This window comes from Ahaetulla prasina, chromosome 17, assembly GCF_028640845.1.
Source record: "Ahaetulla prasina isolate Xishuangbanna chromosome 17, ASM2864084v1, whole genome shotgun sequence".
Taxonomy (NCBI): domain Eukaryota; kingdom Metazoa; phylum Chordata; class Lepidosauria; order Squamata; family Colubridae; genus Ahaetulla; species Ahaetulla prasina.
In genome coordinates, this window is record NC_080555.1 from 13,351,983 (window position 1) to 13,375,376 (window position 23,394).

Sequence of the window (23,394 nt, forward strand, 5' to 3'; positions counted from 1 at the left end):
TGAACCCAGCCCACAGACGATGGGCAGAGGTCCCCCTGCACCGCCTCAAAAACTCACATGGTGATGGTGGCTGTGGATGCCGTCCTCATCCTCATCTTCATCGTCATCATTGACAACAACCGTGCGCACCAGCTTCCGCATGGCCACCTCCTGCAGGGAGGGAGGGAGGAAGGAGGGGGTTGATTCTGGTCCACCCCAGCACAGCAGGATTTGGGAGGGAAACAGCCGGGAAGGAAGGAAGGAAGGAAGGAAGGAAGGTAGGTAGGTAGGAAGGGAGGGAGGGAGGGAGGGAGGGAAGGAAGGAAGGGAAGGAAGGAAGGGAAGGAAGGAAGGAAGGAAGGAAGGAAGGGAAGGAAGGAAGGGAAGGAAGGAAGGAAGGAAGGAAGGAAGGAAGGAAGGAAGGAAGGAAGGAAAGGGAAGGGAAGGGAAGGGAAGGACGGAAGGAAGGAAGGAAGGAAGGAAGGAGGGAAGGAAGAGGGGCCTTCAACCTTGGACCACCCTCAGCCAAGCTCCAGGCCACCCCAAGTGCATTTCCCCACACCAGGAGGCTGGCACCAAGAAAAGGGCCAGAATGAGTCCAATGACCACCCCCCAGATTTGTTAATCCCTGGCGTCCCATGTAACACCCTCCCCCCCATAATTGTTTTAACAGACTTCAAATTCTTTCAAAATGAAACAGGAATCAAAAGAGTCACATCTTGATTTCCAGAATTTATTTAGGGGAAAGGGGCATTTTTAGGCAACAAAATTGGGGGACATTTTACAATTATGCAGCCATAATAGTCTATTTAATTTCTTGTAATTATAACTCCTCCTATATTTCTAATTGTTTTTCTATCTGAGTTTTTGGAAGCCGCCCAGAGTCACTCTGGACAGGATGATTAATTACGCAACCCAGACTTACAATGTTTCCCCGAAAATAAGACCAAGCCTGATTTTTCGGGTGGCCCTAAATATACGCCGTCCCCCAAAAATAAGCCCTAGTGAAGTGGTGGGCCTAGCCAGCTCCGGAGGCAGCCCTTCCCTTCCCAGGTCACCTCATGGAGGTTCAGCCACTTAATTGGTGCCTGAGGGCTGTGCAACCCAGCCCAGATCTCCAGCTGCCGGCCTCCTCCCCCTTTTCCTGCTTGGGATCGCAGCACAGACACACATCCCCAAAATGCTCCATCCGAAGCCTTCAGCCTTGCAATCCTGGCAGGGGCGCCTGTGCTGCGATCCCAAAGAAAGAACGGTCTGCGTGTGTGACAGAGAAAGAGAGAGAGAGAGAGACGATATAACCTTGCAGAGTTATCCAGGGCTGGTAGCAATGTTCTCTCCGTCCCGTCCCCCCCCCACACATACACATAGGTCCCTCACACACACCCCAACCCTCCCAAGGCAGCCATATCCCTGCAAACTCCTGCGTTCGCCGCCTTTTCTGCCGCCTGCAGCACCACCTGTAGACCTCGAGCGCCTGCTCCTGCACCATGGTGGTGACCCGCCTGCTCTTGCCCCTGTGCCCAGGCACCACGTCTGCACAACCTGCGCTGCCGAGCGCCCCCCACAGAAGCCCCAATGCCAGCATCGCCACCCCACGGCTTCCTTGGCAGGGCAGCCACTGGCAGCAGAGAGGCCTCCATGCACGGCGGGCGGAAGTCAGTGGCTGCGTGGTGGGGCAGTCCCGGAGGACTACAACGGCAGGCCTGGTGCGTCCTGCAGCTGGGTGCGGGTCTCTCAGCGGGGATGGCTGAGGCGCTGCAGGTGTTGTTGCTGCTGCCGCCGCCTCCACCTACAGCGGCCCCGGTTGGCCCCCTGCAGCCAAGCTTAGCTGTGGGCAAGGAGTATTGGCTGTGACTGGGCCAACCGAGGTCTTGTTGTGGCTCCAGCCCCCGAACCTGGCCCCATGCCCAAAAGTGACTCTGAGAGTGAGGGGGAAGGGCTGGTAAGGTTTACCTCAGGAGCACCGATTCCTTTGGCCCGGCACCAGGAGCCAGAACCAGGCCAGTCGGAGGATGTAATGAGGCCGACATCCCCCGATTCCTCCCTTCCTCAGGCTACGCCTTCAGATGCAGCTGATAATCATACTAATCAAGCCTGGACCGACCCGTGTTTCAGAAGATTAGAGAGGCATCGTCATCAAAGGGAAGGGTAGGGCAGGAGCCCCACCCCACAGGCTATATAAGGAGCTTTGGGACTGCTCTCAGTTCCACGGGAAGCAAATTAGCCGAACCATGTCGAAGTGAGCTGAAGTCTTAATCTGTTTGAACTTTTTGACAGGCAGCTGCGTTTTCTCGGCCAGGACTGATAGGAGCCATGAACCCACTGGCTGTAGGCCAGCTCGTTACTCCAAAGTGAGGACGGAGACAGAACAGCTCTGTCTATTGGGGTTGCCCTCGGCATGGCTGCCCAGGGTTTCGTTGCCGGGGGCCTGGAAAGAGTAAGCAGGGCCTGCGGGAGGAAGGGAGGATGAGCAAGGGTCCCACGAGGCTCCCTTCCCCCGGAAGAGTCTGGCCTGGTTGCTGTCCAGTCCGGTGACTCCCAAGGCGGAGCAGACTTCTGCTGCTGCTTCTGCTTTTGGCTGCATGCAAGGAAAGCTACAAAAGTCTTTTCTCTCTCTCCCCCAAAGTCTGCCTCTGCCCCTTCCAAACCGCAGCCAGGGCAGCGGCCGCTCTGGGAGTGCGCTTCCCACTATGGTGACGGTTGGAGCTGGACTCTGCAGGGGGAGCTGGCCCAGGCCATGGCTTCCGTGCGGATGCTGGTGGTGGGTGTTGGCGGCATTGGCTACAAGCTCCTCAAGGACCTGGTGCTCACCGGCTTCGCCCACATCGACATGGTGAGGCCTGGGAGGCGTGCGGGCGGGGGGGCAGGGGGGGGCACAGGCATTCGCGCAGCTTAGCGCCTTTGGCCCGCTGGTGTTCAACACACACACCCCACAGGAGGGGAGGGGCTTGATGGCGGCACGTGGAGGGAGCCTCTGTCTGCCGGACTCCCAACTGTGAGTGCGCAGGCCGCCCGGGGCCTCCTGCACCCCCAAAATAATAAGACCCCCTAATAATAAGGCCAAGCCCTTATTTCAGGGTTCAAAAGAAAATAAAGCCCTGGTAGGTTAATTTAATTAATTGAATTAATTCAATAATGCTCTGTTCCCTTTCCAACAGCAAGGTCTGCTACCTCTTTGCCCACCCACACAGTAATCTGCAAGGAGACGCCGTGCCGTTTCCCACCCACTCAACCCCAAATCCCAGCTGCCTTACCTCCCCACTGGAGGTGAGCAGGGCTGTGCGCAAGCTGTCGCCGGAGCCCCATGAGCTTTGGTTCTTCCAGACCATGTCCGTGGGGGGGTTATGGGACACCCCCGCACCAGCAGCCCAGATCTGGCAGGAGAAGGAAGAGAAGAGGTTGATCACCCTTGCAGATCACCCCACGGCTGGCACACAGGCACCAGAAGGGTGGGGGTGGGGGGCTCCTCCTGGCACCTCGTCTCCCCATCCAGGGACCCAACCGTTCCTGCCCACCAAGCTCACTCACCGTGACCAGCTGGCCGGCCTTCAAGGTGAATTTGGGAGGGAACCTGTAGCAGATGGGGGCATCTTCTCCATTCTGGCGCTTGATCTGCCAATTTCCCAGAGACTGGTCCTAAGGGGGGCACAAAAGAGGAGCCGTGGCAGGCAGCTACCAAGGGGTGGGTGGGTAGGTTAGGTGGCCCAAGAGATACCAGGCAGGTGGGGAGGGGGAGGCTGGGCTAACCAAAAGGAAGGCAGTTCTCAGGGTTTCCTAAGCTGGCCCCCATTTCACCCTCCTGGGGACCCAAACACCCTGCTCAGCCTGGACCTGTGTTGTTTCAGAATGTTTATGGAGAGTCTCAACCCTCCACGCCAGGGGTCTCCAACCTTGAGGACTTTAAGACTTGCGGACTTCAACTCCCAGAATTCCTCAGCCAGCTTTGCTGGCTGAGGTATTCTGGGAGTTGAAGTTCGCAAGTCTTAAAGTCCTCAAGGTTGGAGACCCCTGCTCCATGTCATGGTTGTTCCAAAGGTGGTGTTCAAAAGGCAACTGGACTTTCTCGATTTTTTTTTCCCTGAATATGCCTTGCTTTTCATCCAAGAAGTTTCAGAACTGAAGAAGCTTCTTGGATGAGAAGCAAAATGTTTTCAAAGGAAAAAAAAATGTTAAGAAAGTCCAGTTGCCTTTTGAACATCACCGTTGGGACATTATTATTTTGGGGGGGGGGGCGGAATCTGTTTCTCAAAATTACAACCATTTTGTTCCAGGGAGAATGTCTCCAAAGACTATGAAATTTCAGTCCCAATGGACGTGCGTTTTAGGAGAAAAGTGGCTGCAGCTTTATATTTGGGGGCTGACCTTTAAAAACACTGCAAACAATTGCAGGGACACGTCAAAAGAATCATAAAATTCCCCCCCACCCCCAAAAAAAGCTTAAAGTCAAATTGGGAGAATTTCTCCAGACTGGTCCCTATCCCAAAGAGCTGCAGCCAGCTTCTCCTCCAAGTCCTTGAGTGGCTCAGACTGCTAAGACAGTCTGTTATTAACAGCAGCTGCTTGCAATTACTGCAGGTTCAAGCCCCACCAGGCCCAAGGTTGACTCAGCCTTCCATCCTTTATAAGGTAGGTAAAATGAGGACCCAGATTGTTGGGGGGCAATAAAAGTTGACTTTGTATATAATATACAAATGGATGAAGACTATTGCTTAACACAGTGCAAGCCACCCTGAGTCTTCGGAGAAGGACGGGATATAAATGCAAATTAAAAAAAAAGTTGCTCATCCCTGGATTTGATGATTGGAAAAGAAACAGAAGGCAGAAGCATGTTAAGTAGTGCTGTAACCAGAGAGTGAGAGGTTAATTTACATTTGTACTTAATAACTAATAATAATGCATTATTAATAACTTAATAATAATAACGCACCTATTTATTCAAGCGGGAGTGGCTTAAAAGTCTTAAAAAGTTTTATTAAATTTTAATTGGGGCTATTTATAATTTTATGATCTTAAATTGTTTTAAATTTCGGCCATTTGTAATATGCTTGTTTTAGTTTTGTTTTTAATGTGTATATTGCGGGTTTTTTAATATTTGGCTGTGCACCGCCCTGAGTCCTTTGGGAGAAGGGCGGTATAAAAATCTAATAAAATAAAATAAATAAAATAAATAAACTCTTGTAAAAGACAACCTGAGGTTTATATTTTCTTTACCTTTTTTCCTCCACTCTTGGATTTGTCTCTTTCTTGTCCTCTTTTTTTTTTTCTTCTCTCTTTACTCTATTAGTTCTTGTTAGTTTTTATCTTGCTTCTTCAAAAGCTTAATAAAGTTATATATAAAAACTTAATTTGTGGGCTCCTTGGTGCTCTCTGAGCTTGGCGGTTTTCTTGACCCAACTAGGTGACAACATCAAACCAAACACATCCCCTCTGGCAGGCAACACCCAGATAAGCAGGGATTAACCCCAGACAAACAAGCAAATGCTTCAATCAACAAACCATCAAGGGGAACCCACCCGCCCCAGGATCACTTGCAGGGCAGGCTGCCATTCATAAACAGAGACCAAACCCCACTTTCTTCTAGCATTGATGACGTTACCTAGTTGAGTCATGAAACGTCCGCAAGGAAACAACCCAGGTCAGAGAGCGCCAAGGACTCATAGTTCAAGGCTGAGCTGTAGAGATTCTCTGCTATTAAAACCTAAACTGGGCTTTCTTCCATTTATCTTGGAATCTGGCGGACAATACATTTAAATAAACAAGTAAACAAGCACCATCTTTAAACTAGATTAGAATTTGCTGTTCTTAGCACAGCTGCCCTCCACTCTCCTACATCGCTTCCCTTTTCCATCTCATCCTTGAGGGGGTGGGATCTTGGGGGTGTCCACCCTACAAAGACACGACTGCCTCTTGCAGCTCCGAAGATCAGCTGGGGGCAGGATCAGTTTAGCCCCCACCCCACCCCAACCGCCCCCCAGGAGCAACTGGCTTCCTCAGCCCTCCTTGGCCCAGGGGTTTTAGACCTCCGGCCAACAGCACCCACCTCATTGGACTTGTTCCTCAGCCGGACAAACTTGCCCTCCAGGTCCACCTCCTCCACGGCCACACGGCCGCTGGTCCGGGCATGCTGGGAGAAGCTGGTGCGGCTCTCGCCGTCCTCCAGCTTCCTTTTCTTGGCGGAGCTTTGCGCGGAGGAAGAGATGCGAATGCGCGAGCCGCTCTTCTGGGAGGAGGGGCTGGGGGAGAGGCGCAATCTGGGTGGGGGGAGAAAGAGAGGCAGGGGGCTGAGGCAGGGGCTGCTTCCCCACAGCAAACAGAAGGGCTGCAGTGCCCACCCTCGGTGCCAGCGGAAGCGCTCAAGCCAAGCTGATCTTTCTGCCCAAAGGGTCTCTCTCTGCCCAACCCGCCCTAGAAGGACCCCAAAATGCTCCCCCCATAGGAGGGGTAGTCAGGCAAACCCCAGATCTGTCCAAATCTGAGCCTGAACGCTATCTGTCTACTGAAACCTCAATGAGGGAGGCAACTTTTTTCCAGAAGACCCTCCGGGGTCACACCTGAAGGTCCCAGACTGCCTGTGGTGGGTGGGAGGGCCTGCCCAGCTTGGTGAAGCCCGCCCCCCCCCAGGCAAAGGTGGTCTCCCTAGCTTGCAAAGTGTGCCCAGGCCGCGGGCCCCCACCTCTCCTCCTCGCCCTCCAGGAGTTTGCGGTAGGCGTTGATCTCCATGTCCAGAGCCAGCTTGATGTCCAGCAGCTCCTGGTACTCGTCCAGCTGCTGCTGCATGCGAGCCCGCATCTCGGCCATCTCCCGCTCCTTGTCCGCCAGGATGCGGCGGCTGGTATCCCGCTCCCGGGACAGGGAGTCCTCCAGGTCCCGCAGTTTCGCCTCCTTGGCCGCCAGCTAGGGTGGGAGGAAGGCAAGAGAGGGGTGGGGGCCTGCACAGGGGGCTGGGCGAGCAGACCCCTGCCCCAGATCACCCCGACCCAAGAGTGGAGGGCAGGCAGGATCTCCTCCTACGGCAGGGCTGCCCCAGAGATATCTCTCATCCTTGACCCCAAAGATTGCAAGGGGGGCCTGGGGCAGTGCCCCCCCCTCCGTTTGCTAGCTTGCAAGGCTTCCATGTCCTCCCTCAGGCAGGGAACAGCAGAGGCCTCACAGAGGGAGGGGAGCCTGTAAGGTGGCCGACAGGATGCTGCTCCCAAGAGGCAGTCCTCCACAGACGACCATACTGTCCATTGCCTGATTTTCCAACCTTTTTTGCTAAGCAAATTGCTATGGTCATTAAGTGAATCATGTAGTTATTAGGACAGCTGGGCTTTCCCCACTGACTCTGCTTGTTGGAAGCCGGCCAGGAAGGACCCTAATGATGATCAGGTGATCCCAGGAAGCTGCAACCGTTGTAAATCTGTGCCCCATTATGATCATGTTACTATAGGGACTCCGCAGCAGTCGTAAGTGTGAGGACTGCTCTTAAGTCACTTTTTTTTTTTCAGTGCCACTGTAACACTGAATGGTCACTAACAAATGGTTGTAAGTTAAGGACTATCTGTACCCCCCAATCTTCAAAGGGGGACCCAGAAGCGAGTTGAAGCCCCTGGATGGCACTTCCTGTTTGCGGAGTCAAAGGTGCAATTTCCCCACCTGGAGACCAGCGGCCCCCTCCCCACCTCCTTCGCGAGGCCACTACCTGCTTCTGCAGCTGGCTGAGCTGGGCGGACAGGCTGTCGATGCGAATCCGGGTCTGCTGAAGCTCCTCGTGAGCCGCCCCGGCCATGTTGCTGTTCCTCTCAGCCGACTGCTTGGCATTTTCCAGCTGCAAAGATCAGAAACAGCATTATGGAGGTGGCCGAGGTTGGCTTATTTCGAAGTGGCCAGTCCTCAAGGCTGCCCAGACTGCTCTGCAGGGCAGGAGTGGGGAACTCCCCCGCCCCCCCCAAAGCTAAGAGCTGGACTCGGCAAGGCCCCAATCCAGCCTCAGCGCCCCCCCTCCAAGGCCCGCCACGCTCTTAAGGCTGCAGTGAGGGACAGCAGGTGGCCTTCTCCGGACTCCAGAGCATCTGAAAGGGAAGGGGCAGCAGAAGCGTGCCAGCTTGGGGATGATGGGAATGGGAGTCCACCCCGCAGGTGTGCTACCTTGGCTGCGTAGGTCTTCTCCAGCTCGTCCTTGTAGAGCTTGACCTGGGCCTCGTGCTGGCCACGGAGGTCCTGCAGGGCATCAGCCAGCTTGTTCTCGAACTCCCGCTGGCGCCCGTTGTCGATCTCCACCAGGCGCGTCTCATGACGGCGTTTGGTCTCGCGGAGCTCCTGCAGGAGGCAGCGAGTGAGCAGGGCATCCCAGGACCGGCAAGGAAGCACAACCCCCCCACAACTGCGACCCATTTCTTTATTTCTTTCTTTCTTTCTTTCTTTATTATATTTGTATACCGCCCATCTCCCGAAGGACTCAGGGCGGTTCACAGTCAAAAACAACAGAAAAACATATAATACATAAAAAGCTAAAAGAATAGACAGTTAAATTCAATTGATGCTCTAACTTTTAAATACAAATTTAAAACCTCATTTAAACCCTTTTTTTAAAATCCCAAGTTTAAAACTACGTTCAAGCTAGTCCTGCTCTTCGAAACAGCAGCGTCTTCAGCTCGCGGCGGAAGGACTTGAGATCGGGGAGTTGACAAAGCCCCAGAGGAAGCTCGTTCCAGAGGGTAGTCTTCCCCCCCCCAGCCCCAACCTGCAGCCCCCACGATCAGCAGCCCCAGGGGCCATTCCCAGATGTGGGGAGAAAAGGCTGCAGGAACTGGGCCAACTGCCTGCCCCAGGGCAGTGTGACGAGTTCAAGTCTCCCGGCCCACGGAGATGGATTCTCCATCGTTTAGGTTCAGATGATTAGTTGATTAGTTACAATTACTGAAATGGCTTGAAATATGTAAAGGAGGAGAGGGTTGTTTGCCGCTGTACAGATCATCCTCTACTTACGGCCACGATTGAGTCCAAATTTTCTCTTGCTAAGTGAAACATTTGTTAAGTGAATTTTGCCCCATTTTGTGACCTTCCTTGCTAAGTGAATCCCTTCAGTTGTTAACAACCTGGTTGCTAAGTGAATCTGGCTTTGGCTTTGCTTGTCAGAAGGTTGCAAAAGAGGAGCACATGACGGCCATGGGAGGCTGCAACCCTCACCCATGGGAAGAGCAGCCACACGGCCCTCTTTTCGGTGCTGTTGTAACTCTGAACGGTCACTAAGTGAACTGCTGTAAGTCGAGGACTACCGGTATTGAAAAAGTTTGAAATCACCACGTTTTTCTCTCCGTCTCTGTCTCTTCGTTTTCTAACTTTTGTTTTTTCCTCTATTTTCATTTTATAATGAAACTTAATAATAAAATTTATTTTAGAATGGGTGGGATCTTTTACAGAAGGAGACCCCAGCTCAAAGTAAGGAGGAATTCCCGGCTACGAGAGCTATGACGCAGCAAAGTCCCTTTTCAAGCTAAGGCGGAATAGGATTCCTGCCCTAGACGGGGTTGGGCTAGATGACCTCCAAGGAACCCTTCTGGGTTCTGGGACTCACCTCGCTGTAGATGTTCTTCTGGAAGTCCAGCTCCTCCTTCAGGGTCTGCAGCCTGTTCTCCGCATCCACCCGCCGCAGCATTTCATCCTGAAGTTGTTTCTTGACATCGGCCAAGGTCATCTCCAACTGCAGGGGGACAAAGAGGGCAGAGCACGAGTAGCATCAGCTTGCTCCAAAGGAGCCCCTCCCCTGGTTAAGGGCTGGAGTTTACAAGCCATCGATCCCAATTTAGCTTCTCTCCCTCAAGGCCTGCCGTCCTCTTAGAGGCTGCGGGGGGGTGAAAAACATCTGGACTTAGAGAGTCTGAAGTAGAAGGAAAGCCAGTTTAATCGGGTGGGGAAGGCACCAGACTAGCGACCAAGAGACTGGGAGTTCTAGTCCCGCCTTATGTACGAAAGCCCCTAGGACAGCGGTTCTCAACCTGTGGGTCGGGACCCCGTTGGGGGTCGAATGACGATTTTCCAGGGGTCGCCTAAGACCATTGGAAATATGGGAAGTATACTTGCAAGTCGAAGAATCGCGCTCCAATGGTTGACTCCAGAAGCCAGCTGCAGGCTCTTCAAATCGCTAGCCGAATTCGGCTTCAGCCGCAATGAATTAAAAAAGAGAGAAATCTTTGCTCTGATGTCTCCCTCTCAAGCCAGCTGCAATCACTCCCAATCGCTTGCCTAATCCGGCTTCAGGCACGATAAACTTAATAGGGGAGGAGTCTCCGTTTTAATGCCTCCGTCCTCAAGGCAATCGCAAGCAGTTCAGATCGCTAGCCAAGACGGCTTCAGGCACGATAAATTCAAAAGGAAAATAATTTTATGGTTGGGGTCGCCACATTGTGGGGAATTGTATTAAATGGGTCGCAGCACTATAAAGGTTGAGAACCACTGCTCTAGGAGATTTTGGGCCAATCACCAGGAGACTGGGAGTTCTAGTCCCGCCTTATGCACAAAAGCCCCTGGGTGACTTTGGGCCAATCGCCAAGGGACTGGGAGTTCTAGTCCGACCTTAGGCGTGAAAGCCGGCTGTGTGACTTTGGGGTCAGTCTGTCTCTCTCAGCCCAGCCTACTTCACAGGGTTGTCATGCTGGGAAAAGTAGGAAGGAGTAGTAATTTGGTATATCTTGGCCAATTTGAGTTGTTTATAAAAATAATAAAGGCAGGATATAAATAAATAAAATAATAGAAACAAACAAATGGAAAATGCCCCTGGGTAGGGAGGCAGATCCCTGGCTGGGGATGATGGGATCAAGAGTCCACACAACCAGTTCCTCTTAAAGTGAGGAAGTGAATGGAAGGATCAATTTTCTTTCCAAGAGTCCATTCCTCCTTTCTGCCTGGGCAAATGGTAGATTCCATCGCCCTCTGCTGGCCTCACCTGGCATCTGCAGAGATGAGCTTTTCCAGCCCCCAGCCAGTTTGGGGCAGAGCAGGAGGGGGTCAGGGGAGTGAAGGTAAAATTAAGCTGATCAAAACATTCAGACTGTTCTAGAGCACAATCCAGAGAGGGTGCAGGACGGACATTTATTTATTTATTTATTTATTTATTTATTTATTTATTTATTTATTTATTTATTTATTCGAATTTTTATACCGCCCTATCTCCCTAAGGACTCAGGGCGGTGTACAGCCATATAAAAACACAGAAATATACAAAATAAAACATTCAACTAAAAAACTTATTATAAAGGCCAAATATTTAAAATCAGATATAAATAGTAAAACCCAATTTAAAACCAAAGCTAAAATTTAGTCATTAAAAATTTAAAACCCTAGTCCAGTCCATAGAGATAAGTGGGAAAAGCAGAGGGAAGGAGGGGCGTTGTCCCACTCAATGACGAAGCTTGGGGTCACTTAAGCAAAGGAGTGTCTGAGCAACGTAACTTCAAAGATGAAGGGGCTAAATTCAGGACAGTCGATGGCACCTCTGTGGCCAGGAGTAGTCTACCTTTGAAGAGCCACAGCTGAGCAGAGTCAATAGTTCTGCTGGTCCTTACAGACCAAGGATTCGCTAGCTTGGCAGCTGGCAGTTGACTGGGGAATTCTGGGAGTTAAAGTCCACCCAACATTCAGCTGCTAAGCTTGAGAAATATTGTTATAGATCTCGTTGCTGTTTTGGCCTCCTTCCGACACAGCACACATCAAATTCACAATTACAAAATTCACAAAAAGATAAAGCTTGGCAAATAAAAATCATCACAGCCGCCCAGTGACCCATTGTCATGGGGGGGGGGGAGACGATTGAAAGACCACCAACCTGCCCTCAGTTTTATGGAAGCCTAATAAGGCTGACCAGCCTAACCCTGGCTCTGCCATCTTCACTGGCCTTGGTTGGCAATCTACAGGAACAGGAGCTGCCCACGAAGGACGTGGAAAGCTGGTGGTCTCCCAGCAGAAGGACCCCTCCCCTCCCGCACAAGAGACATTTACAGGCAGAGTCTCTCTGAGCCTACTAACTCATTCCTCCTGGCACATTTGTTGTCCGGTAGTCCAAAGATGGACAGGGGATGGAGTCACAGAAGTGGAAACAGACCCCCCCCATCTGAAGGGTCCAAAAACAGCAGAGCAGAGGTACCTTTGGGGACCTTCACAGGTGTGCCTGGCCTACCTTGCCCAGCTGGCCTCTGAGGTCACGGACTTCAGTCTCCAGGTTGCGCTTCTCCCCCAAGGCGGTGGTGAGCGCAGCTTCTTTGGAGTTGAGTAGAGCCTCCACATCCTTCAGGCGGGCCTGGGCGGCAAGCAGGTCTCCTTCCTTCTTGGTGTTCCTGAAACGGAAAAAGGCAGCGATTGGTCAGGAGGAAAGAGCCTTCCCAGCTCCCAGCAGCCCCACCGGGAGACAAGATGGACTTTGGCATCAGCCCACAAGATCCCCATGGGAACAAGACTCGGAAGCACCAGAGTATTAACCACATTTAAACCAAGAGAATGACTCCATTCACACATTTCAGCAAGCTATCACTAAGTAAACCACACAACAGGCTCAGGTGTCGGTAGAATTGCATTTTCTGGGAATCTGGCGCCCCCATCTGGCTGTGCTGATCATTGCCTAAGATCTTGTGGGCTTGAACAAGCAGGAACTTTAGTTTGGACCAAACCCTTAAAGCAACCGATACCTTTCATCTGTGGGACTGGCTATTTGGGCTCCCTCACCAGGCAGGGGAAGAAACTGCAAATTCGTCCCCTGTAGCCTTTGCTCAGAGTCCAAATTTTGCTCAGAGAACAAAATCCAAGAACTGCAGCGCTAATTAAGATGTTGAAGGGAAATGAGATTAGTTGCCCATCACGAAACGGTGAGCTGACTTAGAAGAAACATGCTATTCAAGTCTCAGCTGCTCTGGAGAGATTCCTTCCAAACTGGGTACCGAAAGCTGGGGAAGCTCCCGGGGGACCAGGATTTGGATTTGTCTTTTGGACAAAAGACAACTATCTCCCTGAAGGGACAAGCAAAGGACGCGAGAGACAGCAGGAAGGTTGAGCCACAGAGCGATGCTTCGTATCCCAATTTCCTACCTCTGCAGTTGGTGATGATAATCAAGTAGGAATTCATGCCAATAGAAGAGAATATTTGTAGGGTTCGACTGGGAGGTCCCTCTTGGAGCTTCTTGTTTCCTTGCAGATGTTTCACTGAAGTTAAAGTCGGCACATCTTACAAGTTGCCCAGGAACACCTGTCTCTATCTCGCCTGGCATTTTTCAGCTACTGTCTCCACCAGGCGGAAGAACCCTCAGTGTATTTATAGCGGCATTAAACATACTCCAATGTTTTATCACATCAACTGCCTGGAGATGTGAAAAGCAGGATAGAAACGCTGCAATAAATGAAGACCAGCGAGCGCAGCCGTCCTGAGCAGGGCTCTCCAACCTTGGCAACTTTAAGACTTGTGGACTTCAACTCCCAGAGTTCCGCAGCCAGCTTTGCTCTGGGAGTTGAAGTCTTGGGAGTTAGCTCCAAAACTTGGCCCCGGATCCCAGATGAGGGAGTCGTGCGCTTGGTAGGGACACCCACGGCTCGGCTTGTGAAAAGGACATTGGCCGGTTTTACAGAGCCCCACAGAGGGGAATGTCCACATCGTCCTCTGGGCTTTGAGACAAATGGCTCAGAGGGAGGGTGGGCTCCATGGGTGGGTCCAGTAAACCCAGCAAGGAAGAGGGTGGGGGCTCCAAAGTAGCCCCTCCCTCTCTCTCCATTACACCCAGAGGCAGGACGCCAGCAACAGAGCCAAAGCAGGGGAAACTGGGGCCTCAATTTTTTAAAAAAAAACTTTCATTTGGCTTTAATTTAGGAAGGAGAAGGAATAAATATAGACAAGGGAAAGAAAAATCGCCATGTTTATCAGAGCCTGGATCCAAGTTTCCACGGCTCGGGCTGCGTTCCTTTTCTTCTTGGACAAGACAAGAGGCAATGAGAAAGGACAACGGCGGCCGCTTCAAAGCTTCAAAACTCGGCAGCTGAAAGAATACAGGGAGTCCTCGAGTTACAGCCGTTCATTTAGTGACTCTTGCAACAGCACTGAAAAAAGGGACTTCCTTTTTCCCGCCTATGACCATTGCAGCATCCCCATGGTTGTACGATCAAAGTTCAGGCACTCATAGTTATGACGATCACAGCGTCCCGGGGGTTACATGATCCCCTTTTGCGACCTTCTGACAAGCAAACGTCTCACTAACGTAACAATGGCAATAATTCACTTAACGGCGGCAAGAAAGGTCATCAAATAGGGCAAAACAACCGTCTCACTTAGCAACAGAAATTCTGAGCTCAGTGGTGGTCGTACGTTGAGGACTATCTATAGTCGACCATGTGCAACCGGTCTCTGCTTTTCAGAAGCCCTTTGCCTCTTTCGATCCTCACCGATTGCCCTGCAGACGGGAACAATTTTTTTTTTTTACCTCTTCGGCTCCACAGATTTTTGACTGAAAGGGTTCAGTTTGGACTTGAATTTGGCAAATTCTGCAAGAGGAGGGCTGGTGCCCTGCAGCTCCTAGGATGCTGCCAGCTGAACCGAGTCCAGGGAGCCCAGAAGGATGGGCCAAGGGAAGTTTTCAGCAACACGGACCGTCCAGGAAGGAATAGGAATGTTGTTCGGTCACTTGGAAAGGGGGAGCTGGTAGGACAACTTAATGCACGGATTTGTGGTTCTGGAAACCGATCAGTGGCCGAAAACAGCTGAGCTGCAGCTGGCAGGTGAGGCTGGACGGTGCGCCAGGCTCTTTCCAAGAGGTGGAAATGTTAAGGGTGTGGCTTAAGCAGGCGGGCATATGCCAAGTCATTGAAACGGGTGTGAGTGTCCACGTGTTTCTGATTTTATATTGGCCTTGTAAGATACAACTGAATATGAAACTCAGTGTTACAAATTACACTCACCACAACAAATTACTTGAAAGATGAATTTGAAAGCAAGACACACACATGCGCGCGTGCGCACACACCCACACACACACACACCCATTCCCTGTGGGCTGTTTTCTTCCACTTCTCACAAGCAAGCAATTGCAAGGAAGAGCTGCTGGCACGGGCACTGAAGGGCAAAAAAGGGCACCGGGCATCCTTGAGGGTATCTATTTTTCCTTTTTATGCTTCTACTAATTTTTTTATTAGTTTATCAAAGTATAAAATACAAATACAAATTAAGATAGTGAGAAAGCAGGGGAGGAAAAACGGTCGGATAAAAGGGGAAAAAGAAAGAAAAGCATTGACTTCTGACTCTTTTGAACACAGCAGAATAAGATAACAACATGCAGCCTCAACTTTTTCCTTTTACTTTTAGGGTATTTTTTTTTTCAAGGGAGGGACTGTGCAGTCGTTCTGCGCACTCTGAGAATCTTGGGCTTGGGTCACAAAAGCAAAGTGGCGCTTCTAGTCCTCATGACCACTCCTCCTCACACAAGAGCTTCTTTGCCAGAAATGGAGGTGGGGACCACTCGCGTCGAGATGCCAACAAAGAGGTTGCCCGGGAGACTTTGGGCTGTTTCTCAAAAACAACATCACAGCAACACGAAACACTCGGCCAATATTGGGATTTTCCCCCTCCCCCCCAGGAAGTAGAATCTCAGAGTCATTCATTTTTATGTCATGAGGCTTTTCAAAGAAGGTGGGAAAAACGACTTTCTATTTTGGGTTTGGGAAACTTCCTTTCCTGCCGAGTTTGCAAAGCTGGCACAGAACCAGCACGGCGGGGCTGATCGAAGACAATCGGAAGGAAAGCCCTGTTCTCACAACACCAAGACTCCTAAAGGAGAGAGCTACTACAAGGCTGCCTTGGGATTGCCAGAAAGGGAACAACAGAATATCAGAACTGGAAGGGACCTTGGAGGTCTTCTAGTCCAACCCGCTGCACAAGTAGAAGACCCTATACCAGGGGTCTCCAACCTTAGCAACTTTAAGACTTGTGGACTTCAATTCCCACAAGTCTTAAAGTTGCCAAGGTTGGAGACTCCTGCCCTATACCATTCCAGACAAATAACTGTCCAATCAGTTCTTGAAAACCTCCAGTGATGGAGGCCCCACAACTTCTGAGCTGTTCCACTGGTTAATTGTCCTCACTGTCAGGAAATTTCTCCTCAATTCCAGGTTGCTTCTCTCCTGGATTTGTTTCCATCCATTGCTTCTTGTCCTGCCTTCTGGTGCTTTGGAGAATAGAGGGACCCCCCTCTTCTTCGGGGCAGCCCCTCAAATATTGGAATAGTGCTATCATGTCACCTCTGGTCCTTCTCTTCACTAGACCAGCCATGCCCGGTTCCAACCGTTCCTTATATGTTTTAGCCTCCAGCCCCTTAATCATCTCTGTTGCTCTTCTCTGCACTTTTTCTGAACCGGCAACAGAAACGAGTTCTCTGGAAGAGAAAAGGAGCTCCACTGCCCGTCATCCTCTGACTCATCTGCTCCGCTCCTAAAAGCCAGGAAGAAACGTGGGGGAAATGTGCCCATTGCCACCACCACCCCTTGCAAGTCGGAGGGAAACGCCAGGCTTCCGTTTCCAGGGAGAGTTTTTCCTGAATGCCAGAACAAAGTTTTGTGGGCGCTGAGGGCCCCACTTGGATGCTCCCACAGAAACTATTGGGACTATCCAAGAGTGTTGCTGGAAGAAATCATGGATGTGGCCCACAGGGTACATGCACAACCCAACGGCCCCGTCTAACTTCAGAGTTGCAAAATGCAAGCTGGTCTTTACACACGTGCACACAAACCGTGCCCAGCATTTATTCCATAAACGAAGCTCGAATAAACTTAGTAACAGGTAACAAATTATTCAACTTCAAGCATTAGCCCAGTGATGGCACAGAGTGTCCAAACTGGAAGGCACACGCGCGCCAGAGCACCAGAAACCCAAAAAACAGTTGGCCGATGCACATGGGCGCCTCGGAAACCCGACGACCAGCTGGCTGAGCTGGGACAATGGTGCAGATGCCCACAGAGAGGGCTTTGCCTGCCACCTCTGGCATGCGAGCCATAGGTTCCCCATCACGGTTCTAGCCCATAAACGAGTACGCGCAATCTGGGCCTCGTTGAGCCAACTCCAGTGTTGCTTTTAACGAAAAAGAATTATGCTTTTCTAAAGCCTGTGAAATAGATGGGACAGGAAAATTATGCATTTGTTGAATATTAATAGTAACACCTGGTCTCCATTAACTTTGTTGGGGCCACTAGCGACTGGCTATTTGAGCAGGCCTCCTGTTGCTTTTTCTGCTTCCAACTTGATCGTCGTACTCAAAGCGCAACTGTGCTACGATTGGTTTGATTACCCTTTCAGGTTACAGGTAGTCCCCAACTGACAGAATAACAGTATTAACTGTGTTGGAAGTGACCTTAGAGGTCTTCTAGTCCAACCCCTTCCTTAAAGCAGGATACCTTATACCTGTGATGGCGAACCTATGGCAGACTTGCCGGAAGTGGCATACAAAGCATCTCTCCGGGCCCGCCAGCTGTTGCCAGTTGCTCTTCTGGATTCCAGCGTGCACATGTGCACTGGCGAGCTGGTCTTTGCATGCACAGGAGCGCCGGAAACCAGAAGAGTAGCTCTGTGGCTGAGTTTCTGGTTTCCGGTGCACACATGCACACTGGCCAGCTCATCTTTGCACATGCATGCATTCCAGAAACCAGAAGACCAGGTGATGGGCGCACATGTGCACACCAAAAACTGGAAGCTGAGTTTCTTGGCGCGCTGATGCGAAAAGGTTCGCCAATACTGCCTTATACCATTCTGACAAATAGCTGCCCAAGCTTTTCTCGAAAACCTCCCACGATGGAGCACCCATAAGCCTTTGAGGCAAGCTGCTCCACTGACCAGTTTTCCTGCGTGTTTGTTGTTTTATGCCATACCCAGGGCAGATCAAGCTAAGATAAGCAATTTCCTTGTATCCACCTTTAAAGAAATAGGAGGCAGCTTTTGAATTTTGGATGTTTTTGCCTAAGTATGACCTGAAAGGGGATCTAATTCTCACACAGGTCTTAAAACTAGACAAGGAGAACCGAAAGGAGTCAAAGGCACGATCCTTGTTCACTTATTCATTGGAGAGAATGTCCAGAGCCGCCTCTTTGCCTCGGCTTTGAGCACATCAGGAGGCAGTGATGGGAAGGGGAGGTCAGGCGGGATACGGCTTGCCTTTTAGTTTCTGTTCCTCCTTAATGCAATATTGAATATCTTGTTTCCTGCATCTGGTCAGATGGAAAATTAGTCACAGACATAAAAATGCATTTATGCATGGAGAGTTTTGATGCTGCTGTTGGGAATGTGTGGGCCTGTAGTGGCAGTCCTCAACTTATGACCATCTGTTTAGCAATCGTTAGCAAGTTAGAGCAGTGCTGAAAAAAGGGACCTACAGGCAGTTCTGGCACTCACAACCTTGTCTTGTGATTGTGATCCAGGTGGCTCCACTTATGGCGGTTGCCATGTCCTGCAGTCCTCTGCTTGCCATTTGTGACCCTCCCAGGCAGCTACTGGCAATCCATGGGGAAGTTGGTAGGAAAGGTCACAAGTCACAGACAAGGGATGTCTTAATGGTTGTGGTTTTGCAAAAAAGGTCATAAAACAGTGTGTAATCATGTACTGTCTCCCTTAACAACTGCACTGCTTGACAATGCATTTGCCAGCCCCTGTTGTGGTAACATATAATGAATGGTTGCAATTAACCAGTGGAACAGCTTGCCACCAGAAATTGTAGGTGCTCCATCACTGGAGGTTTTTAAGAAGAGACTAGACAAATCACTTGTCTGAAATGGTATAGGTTCTCCTGCTTGAGCAGGAGGCTGGACTAGAAGACCTCCAAGGTCCCTTCCAGCTCATTCTATTCTAACTAAGAGAAGGACTAAGGGTGACACCATAGCAGTCCTCCAACATTTGAGGGGCTGTTATTGAGAAGAAGGGATGGACTTATTTTCCAAAGCACCTGAGGGCAGGGCAGGGCAGAAAGTAATGGGTGGAAGGAAGTCCACCAAAGAGAAAACCAACCTAGAACTAAGGAGAAACTTCCTAACAGTGAGACAATTAACCAGTGGAACAGCTTGCCACCAGAAGTTGTAGGGGCTCCATCACTGGAAGTTTTTAGGAAGAAGGATAGTGCCTTTGACTTCTTTCGGTTCTCCTTGTCTAGTTCGGTTCTCACCTGTGTGAGAATTAGATCCCCTTTCAGGTCATACTTAGGCAAAAACATCCAAAATTCAAAAGCTGCCTCCTATTTCTTTAAAGGTGGATACAAGGATATTGCTTATCTTAGCTTGATCTGCCCTGGGTATGGCATAAAACAACAAACATGCAGGAAAACTGGTCAGTGGAACAGCTCAAAGGCTTATGGGTGCTCCATCGTGGGAGGTTTTCAAGAAAAGCTTGGGCAGCTATTTGTCAGAATGGGCGAATCTTTTCGCATGCGTGTGCCAGGAAGCTGAGCTTCCAGTTTTTGGTGTGCACATGTGCACCAGTCACCTGGTCTTCCACTTTCTGGCACGCATGTGTGTGCAAAGATGAGCTGGGCAGTGTGCATGTATGTGCCAGAAACCGGAAGCTCAGCTTCCCAGCACAAGTATGTCTGCCTGTTCTGTCCTCCCTCGCCTCCATCCGAATGATGGCTTAATTAGCCGTCACTATCAGCTCTGGCAGCAGAATAGCCAGCATCTGCCAAGAGCCTCCGTTATCTTCCACGACGCTGGTGAGTCACTCAGAAACAAACTTCAGCTCTTAATCAGTGGATTTGCCTGTTACAAAGAGACACAGCAGCTCTGGCTGCCTTTTATATCCTGTGGGGTGTGGCTCCATGACTCAGCACTTCCTAGGCCTGCCCCACCCTTGCTTCTGTTGTTCCCTCCTCTCCTACCTATGAAACCAAGCCTGATTGCCGTCAGCTGGGTCTGCAGGCGTGGCCTGGGGGGGGAAGAGTCAGGAGATGGAGGCCTCGTTATCTCTTCCACCTGGCCTGTTTCTGGCTCCTGGAGCTGAGCCAGGGAAGCCAGTGCTCCCGAGGCAAGTCCTGACGGCCCTTCCCCCTCACTGTCCAAGTCACTTTCTGGCAGCAGGCCCGGCTCAGGGGGCGCAGACACAACAATGCCACAGAGCTACTCTTCCAGTTTCCGGTGCTCCTGCACATGCACTGGAACCCAGAAGAGCAACAAGCGACGGCTGGCATGCCAGAGAGATGGCTCTGTGTGCCACTTCTGGCACGCGTGCCATAGGTTCACCATCACAGGTGTAAGATCTCCTTGCCTTGAGAGCAGGGGGTTGGACTAGAACAGGGGTGTTGAACACAAAGCCTGCAGGGCTGTTGTGGAAAATGTAAGGGGCTGGCCCACATGGGGCCGGTCTGCTTTTTACCCAATGCAAAGAGGAAACATGCCAGCACTTTGGGGAGTGGCGCCAAGCTGGCCACGCCCACCCAGTCAGCCACGCCCAGTGGTGTCAACCTGGCCACACCCACTCAAGCAACCACGCCCATCAAGTCACACACACACACACACACACACACACACACACACACACACACACACACACACACACGGAGGTCAACCACAGCCCAGAGTTTTAAACCCCTGGACTAAGAAGATCTCCAAGGTCCCCTCCTGCACTAGGATTCCGTGCTATAGGTCATAAAATTGTTAAGCATCACTCCATGGAGCGGCACTTTGGGAAAGTGAAATAGGGCTGAGGCTCAGGGACAATTTGACAGGCATGTGAGAACACACACAACCCCTTTTGCACTGGTGGCTCCTAGGAAGAAAAACCTTCACACCTGTGGGTGGTTGGCGACGCCCCACAACCGCTAGGAGGAAATCCTGAAGCTGCTCACCTGGGAAAAGTACCTGGCAGGCAACTCACATCTAGCATTCCTCTGGGCCTGGCATCCTCCCAGGGGCTCTGCCCCCACCCACCCATCCCCAAGAAAGTCCAGGAAGCAGAACAACTTCTCAACCTAAGGCGGGAAAGGTGGTGGCCTGACCAGGGAGAGAGGCAGCTGCTGCTCCAGTTGACGGGAAGCGCTGCAGGGCTGAAGCAGCCAAGAGAAGACAGAAAGTTTGGGTGGGGGAGTCTCTGCTAGAAGGCGGGGGGGGGGCTGCAGTGGCAGACCCAGCCCTGCACAAACCTGGAGACTGGGGTTCAAATCTCAGTGCTCAGAAGCCACAACAAGCGGAGCACACCGGGACTCCCTTTCCAAAGTGGGCGGGCAAAGCTTTCCACACCCGCCCTGCCCCCCCAACCCACTGCGGTACGGCTGCTTCAGATGGCTGGAATGGGATCCAGCAGAGGGTTTCTTTTGGGTAAAATAAAGGTAAAGGTTTCCCTCGCACATATGTGCTAGTTGTTGCCGTCTCTAGAGGGCGGTGCTCATCTCCGTTTCAAAGCCGAAGAGCCAGCGCTGTCCGAAGACGTCTCTGTGGTCATGTGGCCGGCGTGACTCAACACCAAAGGCGCACGGAACGCTGTTACCTTCCCACCAAAGGTGGTCCCTATTTTTTCTACTTGCATTTTTACGTGCTTTCGAAACTGCTAGGTTGGCAGAAGCTGGGACAAGTAACGGGAGCTCACCCCGTTACACGGCAGCACTAGGCAGCACTAGGGATTCGAACCGCTGAGCTGCTGACCTTTCGATCGACAAGCTCAAAGTCCTAGCCCCTGAGCCACCGCGTCCCCCCACCCTTGGGTAAAATACTTAATTGTAATTTTTAATGCCCAGTGTTCTAAGGCAGGGGTCTCCAACCTTGACAACTTTAAGCCTGGCGGACTTCAACTCCCAGAATTCTGGGAGTTGAAGTTCGCCAGGCTTAAAGTTGCCAAGCTGGAGACCCCTGTTCTAAGGTTTTTAACCATCACATTGTTTTGATGATGACAATGTGATCCGTTCAACTGAGTCCGACTCTGGGCGATTCTCTGGGCCAGGACTTCTTCTTCTTCGAATCCTTCTCTGCTCTGGCTGGTGTCAGCATTGATGGTGTCCAGCCGCCGTGTTCTTTAGCAGCCTAATTTCCTTTCATAATAATGATTTCTTTGTCCAGCGAATTCCCCCCCCCCCCGCACGACATGGCCAAAATAAGTGAGAGGCAATTTTGTGATTTTCAAAATCACATTGTTTTATACTGCTACGGTATTTTATGACATTGCAAACCACTCAAGAGTTGCTTGATAGGGAGATGGGCTGTATTTAAAGTTAATTAAAACATAATTTCCCTATAATCTCGGGGAACAAGCAGCTCCCTCATTCCCAAAATGGGCCTTTTCACTCCTGTTCTCTCTGTGATTGAAAGGGCAGCGCAGACGGACAAAACAGGCCTTTTTACAACACGGGTTTAGCAAGTCGCAACAACGTAGGAAAGTGGAAGAAGGCAAGCTGGTACTGTCACTAATTCATCAGCCGTGAAAATTACGTTCCTTTCCCCAATTCCACCTTCTCCAGGCACCGGGCATCCTAAACCAGGGGTCTCCAACCTTGTCAACTTTAAGACTTGTGGACTTCAACTCCCAAAGTTCCTCAGCCAGCAAAGCTAACTGAGGAACTCTGGGAGTTGAAGTCCACAAGTCTTAAAGTTGACAAGGTTGGAGACCCCTGTCCTAAACATTTGATCCTCCCTAAGGCACCAGCATCCTTTCCCCACTTTTCAAGGCTTGGGGTGTCCTTACGAGGGTATCTGCCCATAAAAAGGTCCACCCAGGAGACCCATGGCACAGTCTGCCTCACCTACAGCCCTGCTTTGCGATGCAGGCAGGCTGGAGAACCTCCAGGCCCTCCACCTGGAAGTACCTGAGCTCCTGGGGTTGGGAAAGGCCAGGTCTTGGGCCAGGTGTTCCTCAGGGCCAGGGCACCTTCCGTTCAGCTGGGAGGAAGCAACAGCTGCTATCTGCCACTTGGGAGAAGCTTTGCAACCGACTCCCTTCGCAGCTGAAGCCTGTTTGGCTCCAAGACAGAAGCCGAGAACTGTTGTTTGAACAGATCACTCACACATGAACTTTCCTCACTGTATTTCAGCTCACTGACAAAAACCCAGGATAATTTTTTTGACAGAAACCTGGAGGAGGAAGAGGAAGAAGCAGAAAAAGAAAAAGAAAAGAAGAAGAGGAGGAGGAGGAGGAGGAGGAGGAGGAGGAGGAGGAGGAGGAGGAGGAGGAGGAGGAGGAGGAGGAGGAGGAGGAAAGAAGAAAAGAAAAAGAAATCCGCCAACAAGGTGGGAGTTGAAGTGGGCTCACTGAAAGGTGGGGGAGGAAGAGATGGGGAGGACCCACTGCCAAGACTGCCAGCTGTACAGAAATAGGAATGCAGAAAGGCCCAGAGCATCTGATGGCAAGTTATCAGAAGGTGCAGCTGCATGTTTTAAAGACAACATGGAAAAAATGGTTTCATAGTCCGTTTCCAAAGCTGGCAACATGTGCAGGCTTAAGGCATCATGCAACAC

The 23,394-nt window shown here is 51.0% G+C and overlaps 1 protein-coding gene across 1 annotated transcript in view; it reads right to left on the reverse strand.

Annotated features, from left to right (window-relative positions):
- The window catches only part of LMNA (lamin A/C), a 48,229-nt gene that overhangs the window by 6,493 nt on the left and 18,342 nt on the right, over positions 1-23,394 (reverse strand). Inside the window, exons 2-10 of the mRNA XM_058160561.1 lie at positions 12,134-12,290; positions 9,536-9,661; positions 8,107-8,277; positions 7,661-7,786; positions 6,653-6,873; positions 6,020-6,230; positions 3,508-3,615; positions 3,234-3,353; positions 58-150 (exon numbers count right to left, since the gene is read on the reverse strand). Coding sequence (XP_058016544.1) covers positions 58-150; positions 3,234-3,353; positions 3,508-3,615; positions 6,020-6,230; positions 6,653-6,873; positions 7,661-7,786; positions 8,107-8,277; positions 9,536-9,661; positions 12,134-12,290 — 1,333 coding nt within the window. The remainder of the gene's footprint in view (positions 1-57; positions 151-3,233; positions 3,354-3,507; positions 3,616-6,019; positions 6,231-6,652; positions 6,874-7,660; positions 7,787-8,106; positions 8,278-9,535; positions 9,662-12,133; positions 12,291-23,394) is intronic.